Consider the following 24,831-nt stretch of genomic DNA (forward strand, 5'->3'; position numbering starts at 1 on the left):
CCGAAGCGTAGAATTTCTCCTTATTTTCAGTTCAGTGTTTTAGTGTTCACTGTTTTTAGAATAGTGTAATTTTAATTTTGCTAACAATTTGAATGTAGGCCCCTCTTGATCTTGAGGCCCTAGGCTGAAGCCTAGTTAGCCCATAGGAAAATCCGGCCCTGGCCCCTAGGCACCCAAGTGCACTGGGCCCCCTGCCCTGCCCCACCCCACCATGCGCCCAGGCGGAAACAGGAAGCTGCGTCAGAGGGAATCTTTGGGCAAGCAGCACCACTTCCAAAATTACAGTTCCCGTTGCCTTTCTTACCCGCGTTGCTTGCTTGTCTTACTTTCCGTCTATTGGTGGGGAGGGCCCGAGTTACCGATCGATGCTGGAGGGGTCCATCGCTGTTTGGAAAAAACAATGTTGATGCCTTCCTTCATCGGGCCCCCCTGACCATTTCGGGCCCTAGGCATGTGCCTACTTGGCCTAATTTTTTTAAAATTAATGACTGTGTACTAATGTTGCCATTAGCGTGCAGCCAGGTTAAAAATTTGATGCTGGAGCACTTGCTACCTCCTATTTTGTAAGAAAAAGGGCTCCCACATTCAGGGCAGGATTAATCCTGCCCTGAATGTGGGAGCCCTTTTTCTTACAAAATAGGAGGTAGCAAGTGCTCCAGCATCAAATTTTTAACCTGGCTGCACGCTAATGGCAACATTAGTACACAGTCATTAATTTTAAAAAAATAAAAATAAAATCAGGATTTCTACAGCCAAAGTAAAAATGGTTTTAGTACATGAGCCTTAGAACAGCTTGTGGTGTGAAACTAGTGTTCATTGCAAGTTAAAGTTTTAATTGTACATAGTAATAAGCTGCTTTACATGTATTTGCATGTTTTGCATTTCATTACTATGTAATCTTCAATGACCTAAGGGACAACTAATGAGACTTAAGGCCCTAACATAGCTTGATAACATAATCCACAGATTCAAAGAGGAAGTTATCTATGCAGTAGCAACAGACGTTTTTCTGGAAAATTAAAAGCAGTTCAGGGGCCACATTTTTATTCAGAAAATTTTCAAATAGTGGGTCTTTAGTTAAGTTCATATTCAGTGGGACACATTTTAACTAAAGACCCACTATTTGAAAACTTCCAGAAAAAAATATGGCCTCTGAACTACTTTTCTGCAAAAAAAAAAAGTGAGGAACATTAAACCTCTCAGAGCTTTTTCATAAACCAGTTCCTTCTTCCTCCAAAAATCATATACAGCCAGCATTCAGCATCTCGAGGCCATTTACATGTAGCAGATTCCAGGATTCTGCTGCCTTCATCTGGAACTGAGGCCATGGTTATACACAGTGAGGAGGTCTTAGAGCTCAGACATAACTCATCAAATGCCTTTCAATCCTATCTCAAAGCTGTATAAGAAAATGACTCCACCTTACTTTCACCCCATCCTGCTCACTAACAGACTGAGGGCCAGATTCTCAAATCCAGCAAGTCGATGTAGTGGACATAATGGGAGCAATTTGACTTTTATGGGTGATTCTCAGCATAATAGCATGCAAATTATATGCACGCTATCAGTGTGGAGAATTGTCAGTAAAGGGAAGAGTAATCACTAAGTTCCTTCCTCCTATCAAGGCTGCTCTTCCTACCCCGATCAACTGAGTCCTGTCAGCTCAGCTGATTGACTGGAAGGGAGAGCAGCAGAGGGAAATTCTTCCGCCAACAACCCCCTCATCGGCTGCTGCCTGGCCCCCCTCCCCATACACTCTCAGCAGGAAGGGGTCCTTTGCCAGCCTCCAGACAGCCCCCCCCCCCCCTCCACACATCTTTTAGATGAACAGCAGGAGGGATACCCACTCCCTCCCACCGCTGGGGTTCTCCACCCCCGACAGAATCCTGACAACCTCCAACAGTCCTCTGACCCCCCCTCCCCCCACCGTTAAGATGAAGGACAGCAGGATGGATGCCCATTCCCTCCTGCCGCTGGGGACCTCCACCACCACACCACCCAACAACCTCCCGTACCTTTAAAAAGAAGGCCAGTAGGAGGGATGCCTACTCCCTCCGGCCGGCAAACCCGCCTCATCAAAATGACGGGCCTTTCCCTACCCGGTGTATTCTGGGATGCACAAGGGTTAGACCTAAGGCACTGATTGGCCCAGGCACCTAAGGCCCCTCCTATGCCCAGGATCAAACCCACAATCTATAGCTGCTGAGGCAGGAACTCTAGCCACTAAGCCACTTCTCCATACTGTATAGGGTTGTGCTTGAGCTCTGATCAGCAGCAGCAGCAGCAGCAAAAAAAAAAAAAAAAAAAAAAAGACACCTGAGGTTGGAAATTTTTGTTTGTTTGTCAGAGCTCAAGCACAGAAGAAGTAGTTACAGTTTTTGCCTCAACAGCATGAGGCTGTGGGTCTGATCCTGAGCAAAAGCTTTAGAGTGTTTTGAAAAAACGCAGCTGTTGTTCATCTGTTATTTGAGTATATGTCTTGTACCTAACAACTGAATTCTGCCCATAGGGATGGCACGTACACACACATAACAGACGCACAAACAACTACTGGCAGCTTCAAACCTTCTGTAAAATCTTAACCAGTAAGAGGTGGGCATTCCCTTTTGTGCATCACAAGGAAAGCTCATTTAAATACTAATGAGCTCCTTGTAAAGCATTTGCAGTGGCTGCTATGGCAATCAGTAAAAGCCCCCAAGAACCCTTTTGCGCATTGGAGGCAGAGTTGCTAGGCACGTTAAGACTGGCTACAAGCAGTCGTAAGTGAAGAGCAGACTTTTGTGCATTGGGACCTAAGATCCTTCAACCTAACAAGGCATTCACAGCAGATGGTGGTATAGATTTACCTAATATTATCAATCCAGCAGTCAACTCCCAGTGGTAGAAATGGATAAAGGCTCATCCATATAGGGAAGTAATCTTCTGTCTTCTGATAGCACATCCAGTTCACCACATCCTTCTTGTCCAATTTGGCCTCTATTTGATTTCCAAGATACGCTGGTACTGCATAGTATACAGAGAAAAAAAATTGGAAAAGGGAGCATAGAAAAAGAAATAGGTGTCTGTGGCAGGGCCAGATTAAGAACTCCTGGTGCCTTAACCAGTGAAAAATGTTGGTGCCCCCCATCCCGGACTGGATATTGGTCCTGAAAAATTTGGAAAGTTAAAGGTAATGAATTAATCCAAAAATAAATATTATTACAAATAAATATAATTTATTTTCTGAGAGAATTATCATCTCTATGATTATACATTATATAATTTTAAAAAAACTTTCATCCCCCTCTTTGCTCTTACAAATTCTTCAATAATTTCATTATAATTATGTTGTCGAATATTTATTTCTATCCACAAAGGGATAATGCTTCAAACCTTTCATGGATCATTGTTGTAAGTTAAGTTTCTTTGGGAAGAAAACTAAACTAAACTAAACCTTAAGTTTATATACCGCATCCTCTCCACGGAAGTGGAGCTTGGCATGGTTTACAAGAACTTAAAATATAAGAAGAGAAAGGAAAAGGAAAATAAGCATTCTGTTGTGCAGTTTGTAACCTTTAAAGTTAAGAATATGCACAAAGCAATGTTCTCTCCAAGGTGCATGGCTGCTTGGGCGTACACCTCTTTTTACCTCCCTGAAAAGCAGTTATCCCAGGACAAGCAGGCAGCATAGTCTCACATGTGGGTGATGTTATCCACGGAGCATGGATGTGGACAGCTTCACAAGCACACTTGCTTGTAGAACTTCAGAAAGTTCGCGACTGCTGCACCGCGCATGTGAGAGTGCCTTTCCGGCCAGTGCAGGGCGCATCTCTCCTCAATTTTCCGCGGAGCCAAGAAATCCTATTTCGACACTCTGCGCTAGACTTAGTTCTACTTCATGCCTTCTCTCACTGCAGCTTGTGTTTATTTTCTTTAGCAGGGTCACTGTGTATTTCTTGTGCGTTTCATTTTTAAAAAAAAAGACTTTATTTTTTCTTTCAGTCATGACGGGGCCTGCCTCGCGGCCTCAGCCAGCGGGTTTCGACTTAGCTGCGGCTATCTTCCTGTATATGTCCCGGCCAGTCACAGGCTTTAAGAAGTGTAGCCGTGCCAGCGCGCGATCTCCCTCACTGACCCACATCGGTGGTGTATTCAGTGTCTGGGACCTGACCATCGTCCGAAGTCGTGTGTTTGCTGTGCTTCCCTTCAACCTTGTGCCCGCAAACGTCGTCGAGTTCAGGTGGAAAAACTCTTCAGAAGTATGGATCCACGCTCCAGTCTCAACCTCGACCTCAAATCTGGTCAAGCTTCTCACAGGGGTTCTGCCTTCTGCCTCAACTTCGGCTTCAACTTTAATCAAGCCATCCTCGTTCGGCGGGTCCTCGTCCTCGAGCAAATCTAAGTCTTCTCCTGACGAGATGCTTGCCTCACTGCCTCCCTCAGGTCAGGTACCAGCAGTAGTTATCAAGATACCCAAGAAGCATGTCTCCAAGTCAAAGAGTCATTTTTCCTTCTCTTCCTCGGAGACTATAGCCACACCAAATGTACCAGATCCTCAAGTCTCGGTGTCACATTTGGAGGCTATGATCCAGACCATCTTGGATCACCAGTTTGGTAATATGCTTGCTAAACATGCTCCTACCTCGACTCTGCTGCCTGCAGTCCAGCCTGAGCACTTAGCAGTATCACAAGGAGTTGAGTCCTTGGCTGTACCTCGAGCGGATCCTCCTCACTCTATACAAGGAGTCGAGTCCTTGGGAGTGCCTTGAGAGGACTCTTCACATGCTATGCAAGGAGTCGAGTCTTTGTGAGTATCTCGTCTGGAGCAAAAGCACACTACTCAAGGAGTCGAGTCCTTGTCAGTGCCTCGAGATCCTTCGACACCAGGCGTTCAATCACCTTTGGTGTCTCAATCTTGATCTCCAACCTCCAGCCCTCCCTCCTCATATAAGGCATCGCCCTTCCCGATGCATAGGGCAAAGACTCCTCGACTTTCTTGAGACTGCCTGATTCAAGGTATGGTTCTCCACATCATAAGAACATAAGAAGTTGCCTCTGCTGGGTCAGATCAGAGGTCCATCGCGCCCAGCAGTCCGCACCCGCGGTGGCCCATCAGACCATGACCTGTATGGTGATCTTTGTCTGAACCATTAAATCCCCCTTGATCTCTATCTATACTCTTTCTATATCCCATCTCTACCTCTATCTGTATCCCTCAATCCCCCTATCTTTCAGGAATTTATCCAATCCTTCTTTAAAACCCCGTAGTGTAATCTGTCCTATCACAACCTCCGGCAGCGCGTTCCAGGTGTCCACCACCCTCTGAGTGAAAAAGAATTTTCTAGCATTGGTTCTAAACCTGTCCCCTTTCAGCTTCTCCGAGTGCCCCCTTGTACTCGTGGTCCCCAATAGTCTGAAGAATCTGTCCCTGTCTACTTTCTCGATGCCTTTCATGATCTTGAAAGTCACTATCATGTCTCCTCTGAGTCTCTGCTTTTCCAGGGAGAAGAGCCCCAGCCTTTCAAACCTGTCTTCGTATGGAAGGTTTTCCATACCTTTTATCATTTTCGTCGCTCTTCTCTGGACCCTCTCAAGCATCGCCATGTCCTTCTTGAGGTACGGCGACCAATACTGGACACAGTACTCCAGGTGCGGGCGCACCATCGCCCGATACAGCGGCATGATGACTTCCTTTGTCCTGGTTGTGATACCCTTCTTAATAATACCCAACATTCTATTTGCTTTCTTTGAGGCTGCTGGACATTGTGCCATTGATTTCATTGTTGTATCCACTAGCACACCCAAGTCCTTTTCAAGGTTTCTTTCCCCTAGCACCGATGCCCCCATTTTGTAGCTGAACATCGGGTTCTTTTTCCCTATATGCATGACCTTGCATTTCTCTATATTAAATCTCATTTGCCATTTATTTGCCCACTCTTCCAGTTTGTTTAGGTCCCTTTGTAGATCTTCGCATTCCTCAGCGGTTCTAACCCTGCTGCAGAGTTTGGTGTCATCCGCAAATTTTATAACTTCACACTTCGTCCCCGTTTCCAGGTCATTTATAAATACATTGAACAGCAGTGGTCCGAGCACCGACCCCTGCGGAACACCGCTCGTGACCCTCCGCCAGCCTGAGTATTGGCCCTTCACCCCAACCCTTTGTTTTCTGCCTGCCAACCAGTGTTTAATCCATCTGTATATGTCCCCTTCCACCCCGTGGTTACGCAGCTTTCTAAGTAGTCGCTCATGGGGTACCTTGTCAAAGGCTTTTTGGAAGTCGAGGTAAATTATGTCTATGGGTTCCCCTTTGTCCATCTGGCTGCTTATTCCTTCAAAGAAGTGCAGTAAGTTTGTTTGGCACGACCTTCCCTTGCAGAAGCCATGTTGGCTTGCTTTCAGTTGTCCGTTTGTTTCTATGTGCTCACATATGCTGTCCTTTATCAGTGCTTCCATCATCTTGCCTGGAACTGAAGTCAAGCTTACCGGCCTGTAGTTCCCGGGATCACCCCTTGATCCCTTTTTAAAAATAGGTGTGACGTTAGCTATTTTCCAGTTCTCTGGGATCTCCCCAGTTTTCAAGGATAGGTCACAAATGTGTCGGAGTGTTTCCGCTATTTCGTTTCTTAGCTCTTTTAGAACCCTTGGGTGGATTCCGTCCGGGCCCGGCGATTTGTCGCTTTTCAGTCTATCTATCTGCTGGAGGACATCCTCATGGCTTATCTCTATATGCACCAGTTTTTCTTCTCGATCTCCACTTATGATCTCTTCGGGTTCTTGTACATAGGATGTGTCCTCGCTTGTGAAGACCGACGTGAAGAATTTGTTCAATCTATCAGCTACTTATTTTTCCTCCTTTAACACTCCCTTTTTGCCTCCATCATCCAACGGTCCTACTTCCTCCCTCGCCGGTTGCCTCCCTTTAACGTATCTGAAGAACGTTTTGAAGTTTTTTGCTTCCCCAGCCAGCCTTTCTTCTCATTCATCGAGGCATAGATCCTCTTCTTGAGACAAGACTCGCCTTTCCAGACCTCGACATTCTTCAAGGCCTCCAACTTCGAAGTCGAAGACACTGCTTCTTCTCCTGCGAGGGATTCTATACATTCTCTCAATGAATCCTCTATATCTACATATTCAGGGCGCAAGTATCAGTACTCTAGAGAAGCTTTGCCTTCGTTCTCTGCCTTGCGAGGCACCTCTAGGTCACCTTCTTCTCCTCAAGGTCAACCTTCCTTGGAGCAGATATCTTTATCTTCTTTCCTACATCAAATGAATAAGGAACTCAATATTACTTTGGATTTTGATTCCAAATACTCTCAGGAGTCTCTCAAATTACCCATTAATAGACTTCTTTCTCAAACCTTCAAGAGAAACCTTGAGACACCTTATTCCATTCCTGCTGTCCCAGGAAAGCTGGAGTCTCGTTACAGGATGGTCCACTGCAAGGGATTTGAGAAATCTCAGTTATCCCATCAGTCCCTTCTTGTGGAGTCTTCTTTGAAAAAGACTAATCCTGCCAAAGTTTATGTCACTGTCCCTCCTGGAAGAGAAGACAGGACCATCGACAAGTTTGGTCGACAGTTGAATCATAATTCTCTCATGGCAACTAGAGTTTTGAATTACAATTTTGTTTTCATTTTGTGACCAGTCAGGCACTGGGACTGACGTGGTACCTGTGAGAGTGGGCAGAAAGGGTGGCAAGAGGCCCAAAAAGGGGATTGCCAAGGCCAGCTCCCAGCACCAAGCTGGCCCTGCTGAAGATAAAACAGACCCAGAATGGGGGGATAAGGAAAACCGTTACAAATGCTACCATTCACATGGCAGGGCTAGGGACATAGGTTTTAAACCTTCTTCTAGGAATAGTGAGGAAGGCTATTCTCCTAGTACCCACCGGGGGTGCCAGAGAGGAGCCCAGGGGAGGGGCTCAGTCAGAGCAGGGTGTGGCTCCCCTCTTGAAAAGCCAGTGGATGTTAGTAAGCTGCTAGGCAGATTAGGGAGAAAGCTCAGGGCTCTCCCTAAAGAAGAGCTTTCTGCCTCAAGCACGAGTAATGTCTGTGACCCAATGAAAGTGGAAGAAGCTAGAGCCACTTCAGAATTTGTGACCTCAGACCCAGTGGAGCCGATGGAACTTCAGGCTGATCTAGCCCCAGAAGATTTGTGTGCAGACCCTGAACTTATGGAAGTGGGTTTAGCTGCCATTTTGAAAGACACTGGCGAACTATGAGTTTTTCTTTTGGCTTTTGCTGTTTTGACTGGAATGTTTTTTTACCCTTTGTGAGTTTTTGCATGAACTGTCAGAACTGTGGGGTTGTTTTGCTATTTTGATTCTCTGGACATAGCTTAAGGAATTGTAACAGTAACTTTAAAAGCTGGAAAAGTATTCCCTGAGCTGAGTAAAAAGGTGGAAGCACTTTTTAAGCAACACTTTGAATGTTTTTTTGTGCCCATTGCTGATGTTTCTGTCCTAATCTTTCTTCCTGCATTAGGAGTAAGATCAGCATAGGAAAATTAAGCATAAACTGTGGTGATGATGGGTCAGGTAGCTAGCTTACTCATCAGCCTTTCTGTGAGAACCTGGACATATGCTGAGAACAAGTGCTGATAAACAGTTCAATTGCCTCCTTTCCTCATGTTAGTGAGCACAGCTGGGGAAAGTGGCTGAAATTCCATTTAGCCTTTAGTATTCATAACCTTGAGGGCTTGTTTTTAGAAAACACATGTACACAGATAATTATTAATCGCCCATTTAGTTACTGTGCTCAAAAGGCTAACCTCCCCCTCCCCATCCCCATTTTACAAAGTCATGCTAGCATCTGTCATATGGCAAAAGCCCCGAAGCCCTTTAAATCCCTATGGGCTTCAGGGTAGTTACTGCAGCACTAACTGCGAGTGCAACTTTGAAAAAAGGGTGGGAGGAGGTAAGAGAGGCTGCTTTTATTAGACAGTGCTGATTTCTGCCTCTTGACAGGTAAGAGAGGTGGATATAGGATGAAGAGGATTACATAATATTTCCAAATTCAAAAGAAGCAGTCCATGGTTGGATAATGAGCACTCTGTTTTCAGAAATCCTGAATTCTCAATCATTATTTCACATTTCAACTTTATTTGATACACTGCTATGGTGAGCAGATCTAAGTGGTTTACAGTAAATATAAAATACAGGGAAGACATAATATATTTGGAGAACCATATTAGAAGGTCTAGGTTAGAAAAGTTATGTTTGGCCATAACTTCCAATATTACTACAATAGTTATCTATCCAAAGTGACAAGATAGGACAGAAAGGAGTAATAAGGTGAGGGCAGTGGTGCCACAAAGCTGCATCAACCTACCATACAAGCGAAAGGTGGCCAATCCTCGAGAAAAGCATAGCCATAGTAATCTTTCAGAGCTTCAGTTGTCTAAAGGAAGACTCCATGCATATATCTAAAGAGAGACTGTTCCGGAGTATAGGGCTAATATGCTGAAGCAGGCATGTCTAGTGTTATGTAGTCTAATCTTTGAAATTGATGGAATAATAAGGAATTATGCTGTGACGAGCAGAGAGTCTGAGTAAGCACATAAGGAATAAGTTGATAGCTTAAAACCAGAATAGAACACTTGGTAGGTAATGTCAAGGATTATACTGTAAGCGGAATTCAGTAGAAGACTTGGAGCCAGTGTTTTCAAAGTGGTGATGTGGTCATGCTTCTTGGGACATGAAGCACCGTAAGAGTAGGGTTTTGGATCAAATGGATCTGTCTAATATGCAAAAGCTTTAGCCCTTTCAATAAAGAATTGCAATAATCCAAGTGCAAAAGCACCATGGAGTATAAAAGGAGTTGTAATGCTTCCCTGTTTCAAAAGGGAGTGACTTTGCTGAAGTTTGTTTCAGGACAAAAAATGTTTTCTTCATGATGTTCAATTTATAAAATATAGGGCTAGCGTTTTTAGCACGCACTGCAGTTTAGCTCACGCTGCCCCTGCACTAGGTGGAAAAACTAACGCCAGCTCAATGAGGCATTAGCGTCTAGCTTGCATGGCATTGCAGCGCGTGCTAAAATCACTAGCGCAGCATAGTAAAAGGAGCCCATAGTCTGCTGTTATTGAGAAAAAGTGATCCAAATATCTACCAATTTCTAATTAAAAAACATAGAAACAGCATACTTGTAGTCAAAAATCATTTCAACCTTATATCAGGAGACACCAGTAATATCATCCATTTCTTAACCCATGGAGAAAAAAGATACGGAGAAAAAAACCTCCAAAACCTTATCGATGACTTAGAGAAAGCTATTTGTACTAAAAAAAAAAAAAAAATTTGTATAATACAAGGTAGTATATTACCAAAGCACTCTCTCATAATATATTCCTTCAAACTGACCCAGCTCAAAAAAAAATCCCAAACAAAGTGTGCACAGCCAAATCAAGAAATTACCGGAGCCATGTCACTTACCTGCAGAAATCTTCTAGGCACATAACAACATCATGGGAATGGCTCCGGGCAGCTAAAGCACAAGAGTAAGAATGTAATGGCTCCAACATGGTGGAATGCCGTACCAAAGAAATGAAAACTAGAAAATGACACCGCCAAATTCAAGAAAGGGATAAATACTATCCTTTTCTGAAAATACTTCAACTGAAACTGTGAGCTGACAGAGGGAGGAAGCAACATAAAGGAAAATAGCAGGCTCCCCCCACCCCCTACTCCCACTAGGAACATGATAGGAGGACAGGGCATGACATGTATGCGTGGAGGGGCATATTCGAAAGGGACGTCTAAGTCCGTTTACATCCATCATGCAAGTCGTCCAAAGTTAAAAAGAGCCTAAGACACATTTTCGAAAGAGACGTCCAACTTTTTTTGGCTTTCGAAAATCATCTAATTATACGTCCTGCCAATCTGATCGTCCAAGCCGCTAAATCGTCCATCTTTATACCACATTTCCGTCCAACTTTCCGTCCAAGTCCAAAATGCCTAGAACAAGCCCTGTTGGACGTGGGAGGGGTCTGCAAAGTGATTGGCTGCACACCCAGACATGCCACCTAAATAGTGGGGTACCTTACAGGGCACTGCTGTGAACTTCACAAAATGAGTGCCATGGCTTCTCCTCACTGCAGCTCCCTTATAGGTGACGGTGAGCCCCCCAAACCACCTCCAGAATCCCCTAGGCGAACAGGTGTCTTAAGTATCTTGGTGGGTAGGCTAGTGAACCTCTTTCCATCCAGGCCCATAAGCCACTCTAACCACTATATTTATGGTGGAAAATGTGTGCCTACCAAACCCCCCAATACCTTACTCTATGTAGGTGCCACCTGCAGGCATAAGGGCTATTGGGGTTGTAGACAGGTGGGTATAGTGGGTTTTGGAGGTATTTTGGGGGGCTCACCATAACCTATAAGTGAGGTTTGGTGAGATGTTTATCTGGTACCCTTTTTGTGAAGTTCACAGCAGTGCCCTCTGAGGTGCCCCACTGCTCTTTTGCCATGTCTAGGTGGTCAGTCCATCACAATGCTGGCCCCTCCCATGTCCAAATGGTCTTGTTCTGGCCATTTGGGACTTGGATGAAATTTTGTTCAAAAATATGGTATAAAGATAGACGTCCTGACGGTCTGAGCATCCCAATGACCTGGACGTCCAGATAGAGGATTTTGGGAAAAAAATTATTTCTAGCTGTATGGTGGTCTGCCTTTTGAAAATAGGCATTTTCTTACTGCCAGCTTATGTTCAAATCAGACTTAGACATATGTTTTGAAAATGCACCTCAATATAATCTTATTAACAATACATAATGGTAACCACAAAATTAAACTACACAAAGCACACTGTACATAAAGAAAATTTTAATAATCATTTATATTTGTTTTTATCAAAGAGATCAAGGCAGATGACTTTAAAATATGCAGTGTCACTTCAATAACTGCTACAGAAAAATAGAAATCTAGTGCAAAATATAGACAACAGATATAAATTCTCAAAACTGACACATTTTGATCACTAAATTGAAAATAAGATCATTTTCCCTACCTTTGTTGTCTGGTGATTTTATTTTTCTAATCATTCTTTCCCAGTCTCTGGTTGCACTTCCTTATGTCTATGCTCTTAACTGTGTTTCCAGGGCCTTCTTATCCATTGGCTATTTTTCTCTTCTTCACTTTCTGCCCTACGTCATTTTTGGCATTAATTTTTAGCATTCAACTTTTTCCCATTTTTCTGCTCTCTTCTCAAAATCTACTTTTCCATGTCTTACCTTCCTATCTCTCTCCTCTCCCATGATCTGGCATCTCTCTCTTCTTCCCTCCCCCTTTCCATGGTCCAACATCTCTCTCCTTCCCTCCCCCCCCAGTGGTCCATCCCTCTCCTTCCTTTCCCCCTTCCCATAGTCTGGCATCCCTCACCTCTCCTTCCTACAGTCTAACATATTTTTCTCCCCTCCTTCCCTTCCATTCCCTGGTCTGGCACCTCTCTCTCCTTCCCTCCCCCTTCCCCTTCCGGTGGTCTGACATGTTTCTTCCTCCTTCCTTCACCCTTCTCCAGATCTGACATCTCTCCATTCTTTAAGTCATCTTTTCCCCCCTAACCCCCATGTAACATTTCTCTCTTCCTTCCTCTTTTCTGCCCTCTGCAGTCCAACATCTCCCTTCCCTTTCTCCTTTCTGGCCCCCCTCAGAGTACAACATTTCTCCCTTCTTTCGTTCCACCAATCCGATATTCATTTCTCTCTGCCTCCTGCACACTTCCTCTCCTCAGGTCCTCATTCCCTCCCCCAACCAACATATCTTTCTCTCCCTCCATAAGTCCAACTTTTCACTCTCTATCCTCTCCCCCTTCCCCTGAGTGTGACATTTCTTCTTCCTTCCTTTCTATCCTCCCCATCCAACATCTTTCCCTCTCTCTTTCCATGAGTCTAACATTTTCTGCCTTCTGCACACTTTCTCTCTCCTCGCCCCTTCCCTTGAATGAGACATTCCTGTTTCCCACCCCCAGTCCTTATCTCCCCAACCCCACTCACAACTAGCATGCTCTATCCCCATGCACCATTTCTACCTCCCCTCCACCACATGTCCATTTCTCCCTCTATCACCACTCTCATTCCTCCTAAACTAAACTAAACCTTAGTTTATATACCGCATCATCTCCACGGATTTGGAGCTCGGCACGGTTTACAAGAACTTAAAATATAGGAAGAGAAGGAAAAAAAGGTTTAAGAACATAAGAAGTTGCCTCCGCTGAGGCAGACCATAGGTCCATCCTGCTCAGCGGTCCGCTCCCGCGGCGGCCCATCAGGCCCATTGCCTGAGCAATGGTCTATACCTATCTATACCCCCCAATCCCTTTTTCTTCTAGGAATCTATCCAAACCTTCTTTGAAACCATTTAGTGTTTTCTTGTCTACAACAGCCTCTGGAAGCGCGTTCCATGTATCTACCACCCTCTGAGTGAAAAAGTACTTCCTAGCGTTTGTTCTAAACCTGTCCCCTTTCAATTTCCCCCAATGCCCCCTTGTGCTTGTGGTGCCCCTTAATTTGAAAAATCTGTCCCTGTCTACTTTTTCTATGCCCTTCAGGATCTTGAAGGTTTCTATCATGTCTCCTCTAAGTCTTCGCTTCTCCAGGGAGAAAAGTCCCAACTGCTTCAATCTGTCGGTATATGGGAGATTTTCCATTCCCTTTATCAGTTTGGTTGCTCTTCTTTGTACTCCCTCAAGTACCGCCATGTCTTTCTTGAGGTACGGCGACCAGTACTGGACACAGTACTCCAGATGCGGCCGTACCATTGCACGATACAGCGGCATGATAACTTCCTTCGTCCTGGTCGTAATACCCTTCTTAATGATACCCAGCATTCTGTTTGCTTTCCTAGAGGCTGTGGCGCATTGCGCCGATGCCTTCAGTGTTGCGTCTACCATCACTCCCAGGTCTCTCTCCAGGTTACTAACCCCTAGTGGTGTTCCCCCCATTTTGTATGTGAACATCGGGTTCTTTTTCCCCACGTGCATGACCTTGCATTTCCCCACGTTGAAGCTCATCTGCCATTTTTCGGCCCACTTTTCCAGCTGCGTTAGATCCTTTTGGAGATCCTCGCAGTCTTCCTTGGTTTGAGCCCTGCTGTATAGTTTGGTGTCATCTGCAAATTTAATGACTTCACACTTAGTTCCCGCCTCTAGGTCATTTATGTAGATATTGAACAAGAGCGGTCCCAGCACCGACCCCTGCGGAACTCCGCTCGTGACCCCTTTCCAGTCTGAGTAGTGGCCCTTTACGCCAACCCTCTGCTTCCTGTTTGCCAGCCAGTTTTTGATCCATCGGTGGACCTCCCCTTGTACCCCGTGGTTCCATATCTTTTTAAGCAGTCTCTCGTGTGGCACCTTGTCGAAGGCTTTTTGGAAGTCAAGGTAAATGATGTCTATAGATTCCCCTTTATCCACCTGGCTGTTTACTCCCTCAAAGAAGTACAATAAGTTTGTGAGACATGACCTACCCTTACAGAAGCCATGTTGACTCGGTTTTAGCTGCCCATTTTTTTCGATGTGCTCACATATGCTGTCTTTAATCAGTGCCTCCATCATCTTTCCCGGGACTGAGGTCAGGCTCACCGGCCTGTAGTTTCCCGGGTCCCCCCTTGCGCCCTTCTTGAAGATGGGCGTGACATTTGCTATTTTCCAATCCTCCGGGATCTCTCCGGTTTTTAAGGATAGGTTGCATATCTGTCGAAGTGGCTCCGCTATTACATCTTTTAGTTCTTTGAGTACCCTTGGGTGAATGCCATCCGGACCCGGCGATTTGTCGCTCTTTAGTCTGTCAATCTGCTTGAGTACATCCTCTTGGCTTACCTCTAAATCGACCAGCTTATCGTCTTGGTCTCCTATTACGATCTCCTCGGGTTCCGGAATGTTGGTTATATTCTCCATCGTGAAGACTGACGTGAAGAACTCATTTAACCTGTCAGCTATCTCTTTCTCTTCTTTTACAACTCCCTTTCGGTCTCCATCGTCCAATGGTCCCACTTCTTCTCTCGCCGGTTGCTTCCCCTTGACGTATCTGAAGAACGACTTGAAGTTTGTTGCTTCCTTTGCCAGTCTCTCTTCGTATTCTCTTTTTGCTTTTCTAACCACTCGGTGACACTCTTTCTGGTGTTCTTTGTGCCCTTTTTGGTTCTTCTCTGTTTGGTCTTTTTTCCATTTTCTGAACGATGCTTTCTTGTCGCTTATCGCCTTCTTCACTGCACTTGTTATCCACACTGGGTTTTTTGTTCTATTTTTTTTGCACTCTTTTCTGAACTTGGGGATGCATATGCTTTGTGCTTCGTGCACAGTCTCCTTGAGTAAGGTCCAGGCTTTTTCTACAGATTCCGTCTTCCCTATGTTGCCTTTGAGCTTCTTTCCCACCATTTTTCTCATGGCATCATAATTTCCTTTTTTGAAGTTGAGTGCCGTCGTTGTGGTTCTTTTCCCCTTTGATGATCCAATTTCAAGCCTGCACTGAATCATGTTGTGATCGCTGTTACCTAGTGGGGGTAATACCGCCACCTCCTTTGCTGGCCCCCCTAGTCCGTTGAAGATTAGGTCAAGAGTGGCATCGCCCCGTGTTGGTTCCGTGACCAGCTGCTCCATGAAACAGTCCCTCGTGACTTCTATGAATTTTGTCTCTCTTGCGCAGTTTGAGTGCCCAATACTCCAGTCTATCCCGGGATGGTTGAAGTCCCCCATCACCACCACATTTCCGCTTCTGCATACCTGTTTCAGTTCAGCCTCCATCACCTGGTCGATTTCTTCCGGTTGTCCAGGTGGGCGGTAGTACAGACCCAGTTTAATGTCTGCTCCTGCTCCTCCCTGTAGCTTAACCCATAGTGATTCCAGGCCATCCGCCCGTACTGTTGTTTCCGTCCTGGCTGATGGTATGGAGTCTTTTATGTAAAGCGCTATTCCTCCACCCTTTTTATGTGTCCTGTCTCTCCTGTATAGTTTGTACCCTGGTATGGCCACATCCCATTGATTGTCCTCGGTCCACCACGTTTCTGTGACTCCAATTATGTCTAGATCCTTATTGCTGTCTGTGATTTCCAGTTCTCCCATTTTGGCCCTCAGGCTCCTAGCATTTGTGTATAGGCAGTTTAAGACCCAGTTTTTTGTCCTCTCTCTTTGTTTCCCTTGTGCTTTGGTATTCCTGCAGTTTCCCTCATGGTTTGCCAGCCCCTGAGCTTCGTCCTCCTCCTGTTGTGTGTGTGTGACGTCTTCTGCCTGTTTCCCCTGCGCCTCCTGCTCTCCTAATTCCCACTCAGTCCTGGGCTCTTTTTCACAATGACTTTGCCCCTCTGTTTCCTGTTGTTCTGTGTTGGTGCCGCTTACCTGGTCCATTTGTGCCCTCGATCCCTGCAATGCGTCCTTAGGTCCTTTTTCAACCCATACACCCTCAGACCCGAGTCCTCTTTTACAATGTCCCAGTTCAGTATCTTTGTCAGGTACTGATGTCCGATGTGTCGAGGTCAGGTCGACTATCGGCTTTCCCCTTCTTCTCAGTTTAAAGCCAAGTCTATGACGTTCTGGACGTTACGTGCCAGCATCCTCGTCCCAGCTGTGCTAAGGTGCAGTCCATCTCTTCTGTAGAGCTTGTTCTTCCCCAAGAAGGTAGTCCAGTTCCTAACAAAGTGGAAGCCCTCCTCCTCGCACCATCTCCTCAGCCAAAAGTTAATTGATTGTAGTTCGCTCTGTCTCTTTGTGTCCGCTCTCGGTACTGGCAAGATCTCTGAGAAGGCTATCTTCCTTGTCCTTAGTCTCAGTTTCCTCCCCAGGGTCCTGAACTGGTCAGTTAGTGTAGTCCTGTTGAAGTTTCTCCTGCTGATGTCGTTGGTTCCGATGTGGATCACTACTGCTGTCTCCTCCGTCTCGGCTCCCTCCAGGATCCTCTCGATATTGTTGATGATGTCTTTTGTTCTTGCCCCCGGGAGACATGTTACCAGTCTGTCCTCTCTCCCTCCGGCTATGTGACTGTCTACTCCTCTCAGGATTGAGTCCCCAACCACGATAGCCGATCTCCCCTTCTTCAACTGTCTCTCTGGTCTCAGATCTGTGTCATATGTGTAGTCCGTTTGTCCGTCCTCTGGGCTCTGCTGTGTCTCCGCCCCTGGTCTCAGGTCTGCGTCATCTGCGCAGTTCGCTAGTCCTTTCTCCTGGCTCTGATGAATCTCTTCCTCCTCTGCCTGCCCAGGTCCTCTGCAAGGTCCTAGTTCCATGGTGTCTGGTGATTCCTGTCGTCCAACTGTCGGTTCCCTCCTGGTGTGTTGGTGGTCCTGTGCCTCTACCATCTTGCAGGCCTCCTCAATGAATTTCTCGAGCTCCCTAACTTGTTCTGCGATGTGGCTTTCTCTGGCGGTGTCCACGGTTGTCCAACACTGTTCTTCCAGGGTGCACAGTCCCTCCAGTTCTTGTACTCGAACCTGCAGTCTCCCGACCTCCTTCTTCAGGCTATCCAGTTCCTGACATCGACTGCAAATGTATACCTGCCTCCCGGAGGGGAGGTAGTCATACATATGGCACTCGATGCAGAAAACTGGGTAGCTCCCCTGGGTTCCTGTAGCCTCCATTCCTGTAGCCTCGGTGATTTGGGAGCGGTGCCTGACGTGCAGTTATCTGAAAAAGTAGAGAGAGAGAAAGAGTGATAAGAGGAGAATAGAATTTTTTTTTGGGGGGGTTAGAAGTTATTGAGGTTAGAAGTTAGAAGTTGGGTTTAGATTTGCTGCTGGGCTGCCTGGGCTCCTTCACAGGCTTCCTTCACAAAGGCGCTCTCGCTAAGGCGAGCGCCTTTGCCGCTCGCCTTCGCCGCGTGCCGAACGGCTGGGCGCCGTTGGCTCCCTTCTACTTAAAGGGGAGCCCAGGCGCTGATGCGACCTGTGACGTGGCAGGGGGGGCGGAGCTAACTCTCGCCGCGACCCCGGGTCTTTCTGCCTGCTTCCTGCCCTCGCTGTCTCTCCTGCTATCTCCGGCCCCTGCCCTGCAACAGCCGAACCTGCAGAAAAAAGAAAAAAGAAACGCAAGGCAAAAACCGCTGAGGTCTGCCTCGTGCCCTGGCTTCCCTTCTACTTAAAGGGGAGCCCGGACGCCGATGCGACCTGTGACGCGACGGGGGGACGGAGCTAACTCTCGCTGCGACCCCGGGTCTTTCTGCCTGCTTCCTGCCCTCGCTGTCTCTCCTGCTATCTCCGGCCCCTGCCCTGCAACAGCCGAACCTGCAGAAAAAAGAAAAAAGAAACGCAAGGCAAAAACCGCTGAGGTCTGCCTCGTGCCCTGGCTTCCCTTCTACTTAAAGGGGAGCCCGGACGCCGATGCGACCTGTGACGCGACGGGGGGGCGGAGCTAACTCTCGCTGCGACCCCGGGTCTTTCTGCCTGCTTCCTGCCCTCGCTGTCTCTCCTGCTATCTCCGGCCCCTGCCCTGCAACAGCCGAACCTGCAGAAAAAAGAAAAAAGAAACGCAAGGCAAAAACCGCTGAGGTCTGCCTCGTGCCCTGGCTTCCCTTCTACTTAAAGGGGAGCCCGGGCGCCGATGCGACCTGTGACGCGATGGGGGGGCGGAGCTAACTCTCGCCGCGACCCCGGGTCTTTCTGCCTGCTTCCTGCCCTCGCTGTCTCTCCTGCTATCTCTGGCCCCTGCCCTGCAACAGCCAAACCTGCAGAAAAAAGAAAAAAGAAACGCAAGGCAAAAACCGCTGAGGTCTTATATATAGAAGAGAAGAGTAAGGGGATATAGAATTACATTTTAGTGAAAAGCCAGGTTTTCAGTTGCTTGCGGAATAATTGGAAGGAGCCCAGATTCCACAGCGGGGTAGTAAGGTCGTTCCAAAGATCTGTGATTCTGAAGAGAAGGGATTTCCCAGTTTGCCTGCATAGCGAATACCGTGTAGAGAGGGGAAGGATAGTTTATACCTTTGGGCAGGTCTGGTAGAGTCAGGACTCGAGGAATTATAAGATAGTGGGATTAAGGGAGGAAGGATGCCGTGAATGATCTTAAAAGCCAGGTTTGCATACTGTACTATGTGTTGAGAACCTCCGAGCTACAGCATGTATTTTCCTGTCCACTGGAGGGATTGGAGAGTTAAATGTCTTGCCCAAGATCACAAACTGCAGTGGGATTCAAACTAGGTTTCCTTGGTCTATAGCATGCTGCTTTAACTATTAAGCCACTCCTCCATCATCCATGCCTTGCACAAACCCTTGTTTCAGTTATGGTTGTCCAAGGGCTACAACTTTATGCATATACAGTCAAACCTTGGTTTGCGAGCATAATTTATTCCAGAAGCATGCTTGTAATCCAAAGCACTCATATATCAAAGCGAATTTCACCATAGGAAATAATGGAAACTCAGATAATTCGTTCCACAACCCAAAAACTTTAATACAAAATATTTGTATTGCAAGACCTCACTCATTTAGAACAGTCACTACACTTCTGCAGCATCAGAGAGAGAAGAACCATCGGCTCAGTTGTGATGTGTGTATACTGTATGTACTTGTATTGCAAGACATTGCTTGTATATCAAGTTAAAATTTAATCAAATGTTTTGCTTGTCTTGCAAAACACTTGCAAACCAAGTTACTTATAATCCAAGGTTTTACTGTACTGGGATAAAAACACAGGACTGATTCAGCTGGATCTGAGGTAAACTGGTAACTCTATGATAGGGAGGGCCAAATTCCACATGACTGCTGGGAAGCCCAAATCAGCTAAAAAGTAAACAAAAGGATCTCATAATTCAATCACTGGGCTCCACAGCATATAACTGAGCCTCTAATTCTAGCCCATATAATACCACAAGATATAACCAAGTTTAAACACCAGCACATTTAATACCACAGGTTTTCATAGGATAGGAGCAGTCACTAACACTAGAACATGGAATTATAGGGAATATACCTGAGAGGCTGATACAGGAAACTACAAGGTAGACCCAATACTTAAAACCATGCCATGCAGAAAACTAGTTTTATGTAAATGTTATGCATGCAGAACTTGTGGACTAATCGAGGAGAGCTTGCTGAATACATGCATACAAAGGATTAGTGGTAAGTGCAGCTTTTCGTGCACATGCCAAAGAAAATTAAAAGTGCCAGCACACATCTGCAGCTGTTGCTCTGTGCACAAATATAAGCCTTGCAAAAAATTTTTCAACATAACATTTTTGCAAGGCTAATATTTTAAGCACAGAACAACAGTCACGGATGTGTGCTGGCACTTTCATTTTTTTTGGACACATGCACATTATTGCTGTTATCTCCCATCTGTGTTTTAAAGTTGCAGATACTGTTCTGGCTGGAGAAGACAAGAAAGGGAAAAATTCCTTTCAACCAACCCTTCTACACTGCCCCAGAACCGGCATAAAATTTCTCCTATTGTGAATATGTCAAAAGCCAGCATTTCCTTCTGTGCATTGCAGCAAATACTTAATGACCTCATTACCATTCATTTTAATGCAGTGTGAGGCCATGTTCTCTGCAAAATTTAACACCCAAACTTGACCTCTGTCTGCGTTGCTTGACCAGTAACGTATGATTACAACCTGTGGTAACCGTGCAGTTAGGCTTGAGGTTGCTTTCTGCATTGGCCTCTGAATCATTAATGCAGGCACAGGATTACATAGAGACAGCTGTTTCCACGTCGATCCAAGATGGCCGCAGGGACGGTTAGCTGAGCGTCCTGTCTCAGATTTTCGGGCGAGTACGTAATTTACCTGTTCCTTCCACAAATTTTTCTTCTTGTCAGTATGCCGAAAAGAAGGGGCCGAAGCGCCGCTGCAGCCTCGCAGAGCCCCGACCCTGTCAGAGTGGGTAGTATCAACGAACTTCTTTGCTGGATGCAGGCAGTATCCATGGCGGCGCACCCGATGGAGGCACTTGGTGGCGAGCTGCAGGTGGTCTCCCCGGGACTAGAGATCTCCCTTAGCCCCGATGCTAGATCACCTCCCCCTCTACCTCGGACCGCCAGCTCCCCACAGGAGGAGGAGCTATCGGAAGGCGATGAGCCCCCCTCCTGTGAGGCTTTGAATATCAGAGAGAGGAGCTTGGAGTTGGAGCAGGATTCGCGTTTGGAGAGCCCTAAGATGCCTGAGGTTGTTACCAACAAGAGGGATTACAGCATTCAGGAGGGACACCTACAAGAGGCGAGGTCACAGGACACAGAGTTATTGTAGGATAAAGTCAAATCAATATGCCACAGTGAGAGGCGCACTTGGTTACATGAGCATATGAAAGTTAGCTATGTAGTAGCTCTACATAGAGCAATTTATAGTTAAATAATTTTGAGTAGACTTTGTTATATAGAAAACCCTGAGCAGCCCAAAGCAGAGATATCTCAAGATCAGTCAGTCTGAACTTACCAAGCACCACAGGAAAGGTGATGTTGGACAGCGCTGCTTCAGGGGTCACATTCGGAGGGAAGAGCATATTCAGGAGCCAGAACTGGGCAGGATGGACAAGAAACAGTACCAGAACCAGCTGCAGGGAGAAGAGCTGAGCCATGTTCATAACATCCAGGGTTGTGCCTGGCTCTTATGGCAGCTCCTCTGAGCAAACAGATTTTTATTTGAACACAAAAAGGTCAGGGCTGAGATAAGGTGGAGAGGGGGAAAGAAGGGGTAGAGATAATGCTGTTCAGTGAGGGAGACAGAGTCATGCAGAAAGACTGAAGAAAGAGGAAGAAAACAGAAGGAGGAGAAGAGGGAGAAATGAAGAAGTGCAGATAGAAGAAAAGAGGTTAGAGATATGAAGAGAGAAAAACTGACAAACAGTGTGGAACTGGAAAAATTCCACCTTGAAAATATACATATTAATGTGTCACTAGTATTAAGCTAAGATTCTTCTGTAACTAGTAAGATCATTAACTACATGTCCTCTTTGCTGAATCTTTGCCCTTCTGGGCAGTATCTTGAGTAGTGACCCGTTTATGCGGTAACTAATAAATACTAGGCTTCCAGAAGGTCAAAAGGGTGAAGGAAAGTGTCATGGAAAAGTAAACTAACCTATGGTGTGGTGCAGTGGTTACAGCTACAGCCTCAGCACCCAGAGATTGTGGGTTCAAATCCTGCACTGTTTCCTATGACCCTGGGCAAGTCTGCCCCAGATACATTAGATAGATTATGAGCCCGCCAGGACAGATAGAGAAAATGCTTGAAGTACTATTGGTGGTGGAAGAGGATATCTTCCGTCTTATGGGACCTTCGTCTACCAGAGGGCATCCGCTGAAAACCAGGGGAGGGAAATTTCATGGTGACTCCAGAAAGTATTTCTTCACCGAGAGGGTGGTCGATCATTGGAATGAACTCCCACGGCAGGTGACTGAGGCCAACAGCGTGGCAGATTTAAAGAATAAATGGGATATTCATGTGGGATCTCTAATGATGTAAAGGCAGGGGGTGGTGAGCAAAATCAAGGAGAAGGGTCACTAGAGTGGGCAGACTTGATGGGCTTTGGCCCTTTTCTGCCTTCATTTTTCTATGTTTTTTTTCTATGTTTCTACCTGTATGTAAATCGCTTTGAGTGTGGTTATATACCTACAAAAAGGCAGTATACAATTCCCAACCCCTTTCCCTTAAAAAAAATAATTATTAATCTATTTTTATGTATTCATGTAATCTCTCATGTGTTTAAGATGCCAAAATTCCATATTTAAGGGACAGGTTTTTGTCCAGAAATTAGAACATACCTTGTCTATATTTAAGACTCGTATGTCATCAAATATCGATATATTAATAAACAATTATTAAACTGAGCACAAGCTAGTGTTTATTTTCACCGTTTTGGTGGAGAATGCTAAGGGCAATTTAACTCCCTAAACTAAACTTAAGGGCTCTTTTTACAAAGGTGCGCTAGCATTTTTAACGCACACACCAGATTAGTGTGTGCTATAGCACGCGCTAGCGGAAAATCTACTGCATTTCTCCTGCCTCGGGTCGCAGCAGTTCGGGTAGAGGAGTGATGGCATCGCGGTAGGGGAGATGATGCATCTCTCCTGCCATGATCATTGCTGTAGGGGGTAGGCAGGTTGCTGGAGCCGCTGAGCTGATCGCATCAGCCACGATCAGCTCAGCGGCCCCTTTTTCGGCACTTAGACCTGTTTTGACTTCGTCTAAGTCAAAACATATAAGTGCCGACTAGGCAACCTGCCTAAGGTTTTGGTTATACCTGCTGCACGCCTAGGTGTAGGTCGGCCCACCTCCCACCCACCGCCTGCCCTTTCCCCTCCTCTAAACATGCCTCTTTTCTCTCTGTGCGTTTAGTGGCAGGGGAAAGGCCTAAGCTGGTTTTAGATACATCTAAAACCAGCTTTGATTATGGGTACTTGGACGATCAGCCTTTTTGATCGTCCAAGTAGCCATTTAGGCCACTTTTTAGACGTTTTTTTTAAATTATTATTATTATGAACCCCTTAGTGTCCAACATAGGGAACTTCCTTAATCCTCAAATAAAAAATTTGGATAAAGAAATAAAAGTCCAGAAAGAAGAAATTATGAACTTAAAGCAAGATATTGTATCATTGAAGTCAGATATTCAAGAAGAAAATAAGGATTTAAAAACAATTAAAAACAATCAAGACTTACTTGTTAAAGATAATTTACTTATGAGGAAAAAATTGGAAGCTCTAGAGAACATTACTTGGGCTAACAATTTGCATTTAATTAACTTTCCCAAAATTTCATCAATCTCTCCACGAGATATGATAAAACGCTACTTTCTGGAAATTCTTAAAATACCTGAGAACTCTTTACCACCTCTTACAAGGATATATTATCTACCTACAAGAAATCAGGATTCTCAAAAGAAAGAAGTTGATGGAAAACCACAGGAAGAACTCTTGGATGTTTCCACTTCATTGGAACAATCAGATAGAGAATTGGCTATTTCAGCCACTCTCTTATTGACTGTAGCTTTGGCTCCAGACAAGGATTGGATTCGTAAACTTTTCTTTAAAAACAGATCTAAGGGGGGGGGGGGGGGCGCTGCTGAGCCCGCGAGAAATGGCAGCGTGAGGGAAAAGCTTCTGCACCATTACTTTCATTTCACTGTTCTACCCGCACAAAAATCATTTTTTCTGCTGTTCTAACACATCGCAGTGACCCTGCACGACTTCGCGCTGCAAATCTGACCTCTGGCAGTGAGTGATCATGTCAGATAAGAAGATCAACAAACGGCATAAACCCGAGCCGTCGTCTCCGTCGAAGACTCCACTTCCGGATACCCCTGCAGTTAGCAACCGCGAACTGCTAGATGAAATCAAAGAAATAAAAAGCATGGTTTCTGACACAAAGTCAGAAACGGAAGAAATCAACGAAAAAATCAGCAATCTTACAACGGAATTTATAGCAATCCAAACACGTGTCGCCACTCTAGAAAACAAAATGGAGGTGACTGCTAATAACATCACTGATTTAAAGAAGCAGAATCTGCGTATCTCGGCTTTGGAACGCGAGCTGGAAGATAGCAACAATCGCTCTCGTAGGAGCAATTTCAGGATTCTAGGTTTATCTGAAGAAATTCCTGATCGCGACCTGATTAAACATCTGACTACATGGATCCCGAAACTTCTAGACATCACCTTCACCCAGGAATTTGAGATAGAAAGGGTGCACCGCGTCCCTTCACACCGCATCTCCTCTGACCGGTATCCTAGACCAGTGGTGGTGAAATTACTTCGTTACCAGCAGGTTGTCGAAATAATGCAGCGAGCAAAGATTCGCGCCCCTCTGAAACACGAGGGTGCCGCCATACTTTTCGTCCCTGATCTCAGCAAGACGACGGCTTACAAACGAAAGCAGCTCCTATCTTACCGACCCCAACTGAAGCAGCTTTCTGCCAGGTATGGGCTTCTTTACCCTGCCAGAATGAGAG

The 24,831-nt window shown here is 45.7% G+C and overlaps 1 protein-coding gene across 4 annotated transcripts in view; it reads right to left on the reverse strand.

Annotated features, from left to right (window-relative positions):
* Window positions 1-24,831, reverse strand: part of LOC117359104 (phosphatidylcholine-sterol acyltransferase-like) — a 152,516-nt gene that overhangs the window by 110,666 nt on the left and 17,019 nt on the right. For 2 of the 4 annotated variants that reach the window (XM_033941284.1, XM_033941281.1), the window contains exons 1-2: window positions 21,324-21,720; window positions 2,847-3,003 (exon numbers count right to left, since the gene is read on the reverse strand). In XM_033941284.1, coding sequence (XP_033797175.1) covers window positions 2,847-3,003; window positions 21,324-21,471 — 305 coding nt within the window. In that variant the 5' untranslated portion in view covers window positions 21,472-21,720. Of the gene's footprint in view, window positions 1-2,846; window positions 3,004-21,323; window positions 21,721-24,831 lie in introns of those variants that run through there. The other 2 variants (XM_033941283.1, XM_033941282.1) reach the window with 1 other exon arrangement.

This window comes from Geotrypetes seraphini, chromosome 4 (assembly GCF_902459505.1).
Source record: "Geotrypetes seraphini chromosome 4, aGeoSer1.1, whole genome shotgun sequence".
In the NCBI taxonomy this organism is placed as follows: domain Eukaryota; kingdom Metazoa; phylum Chordata; class Amphibia; order Gymnophiona; family Dermophiidae; genus Geotrypetes; species Geotrypetes seraphini.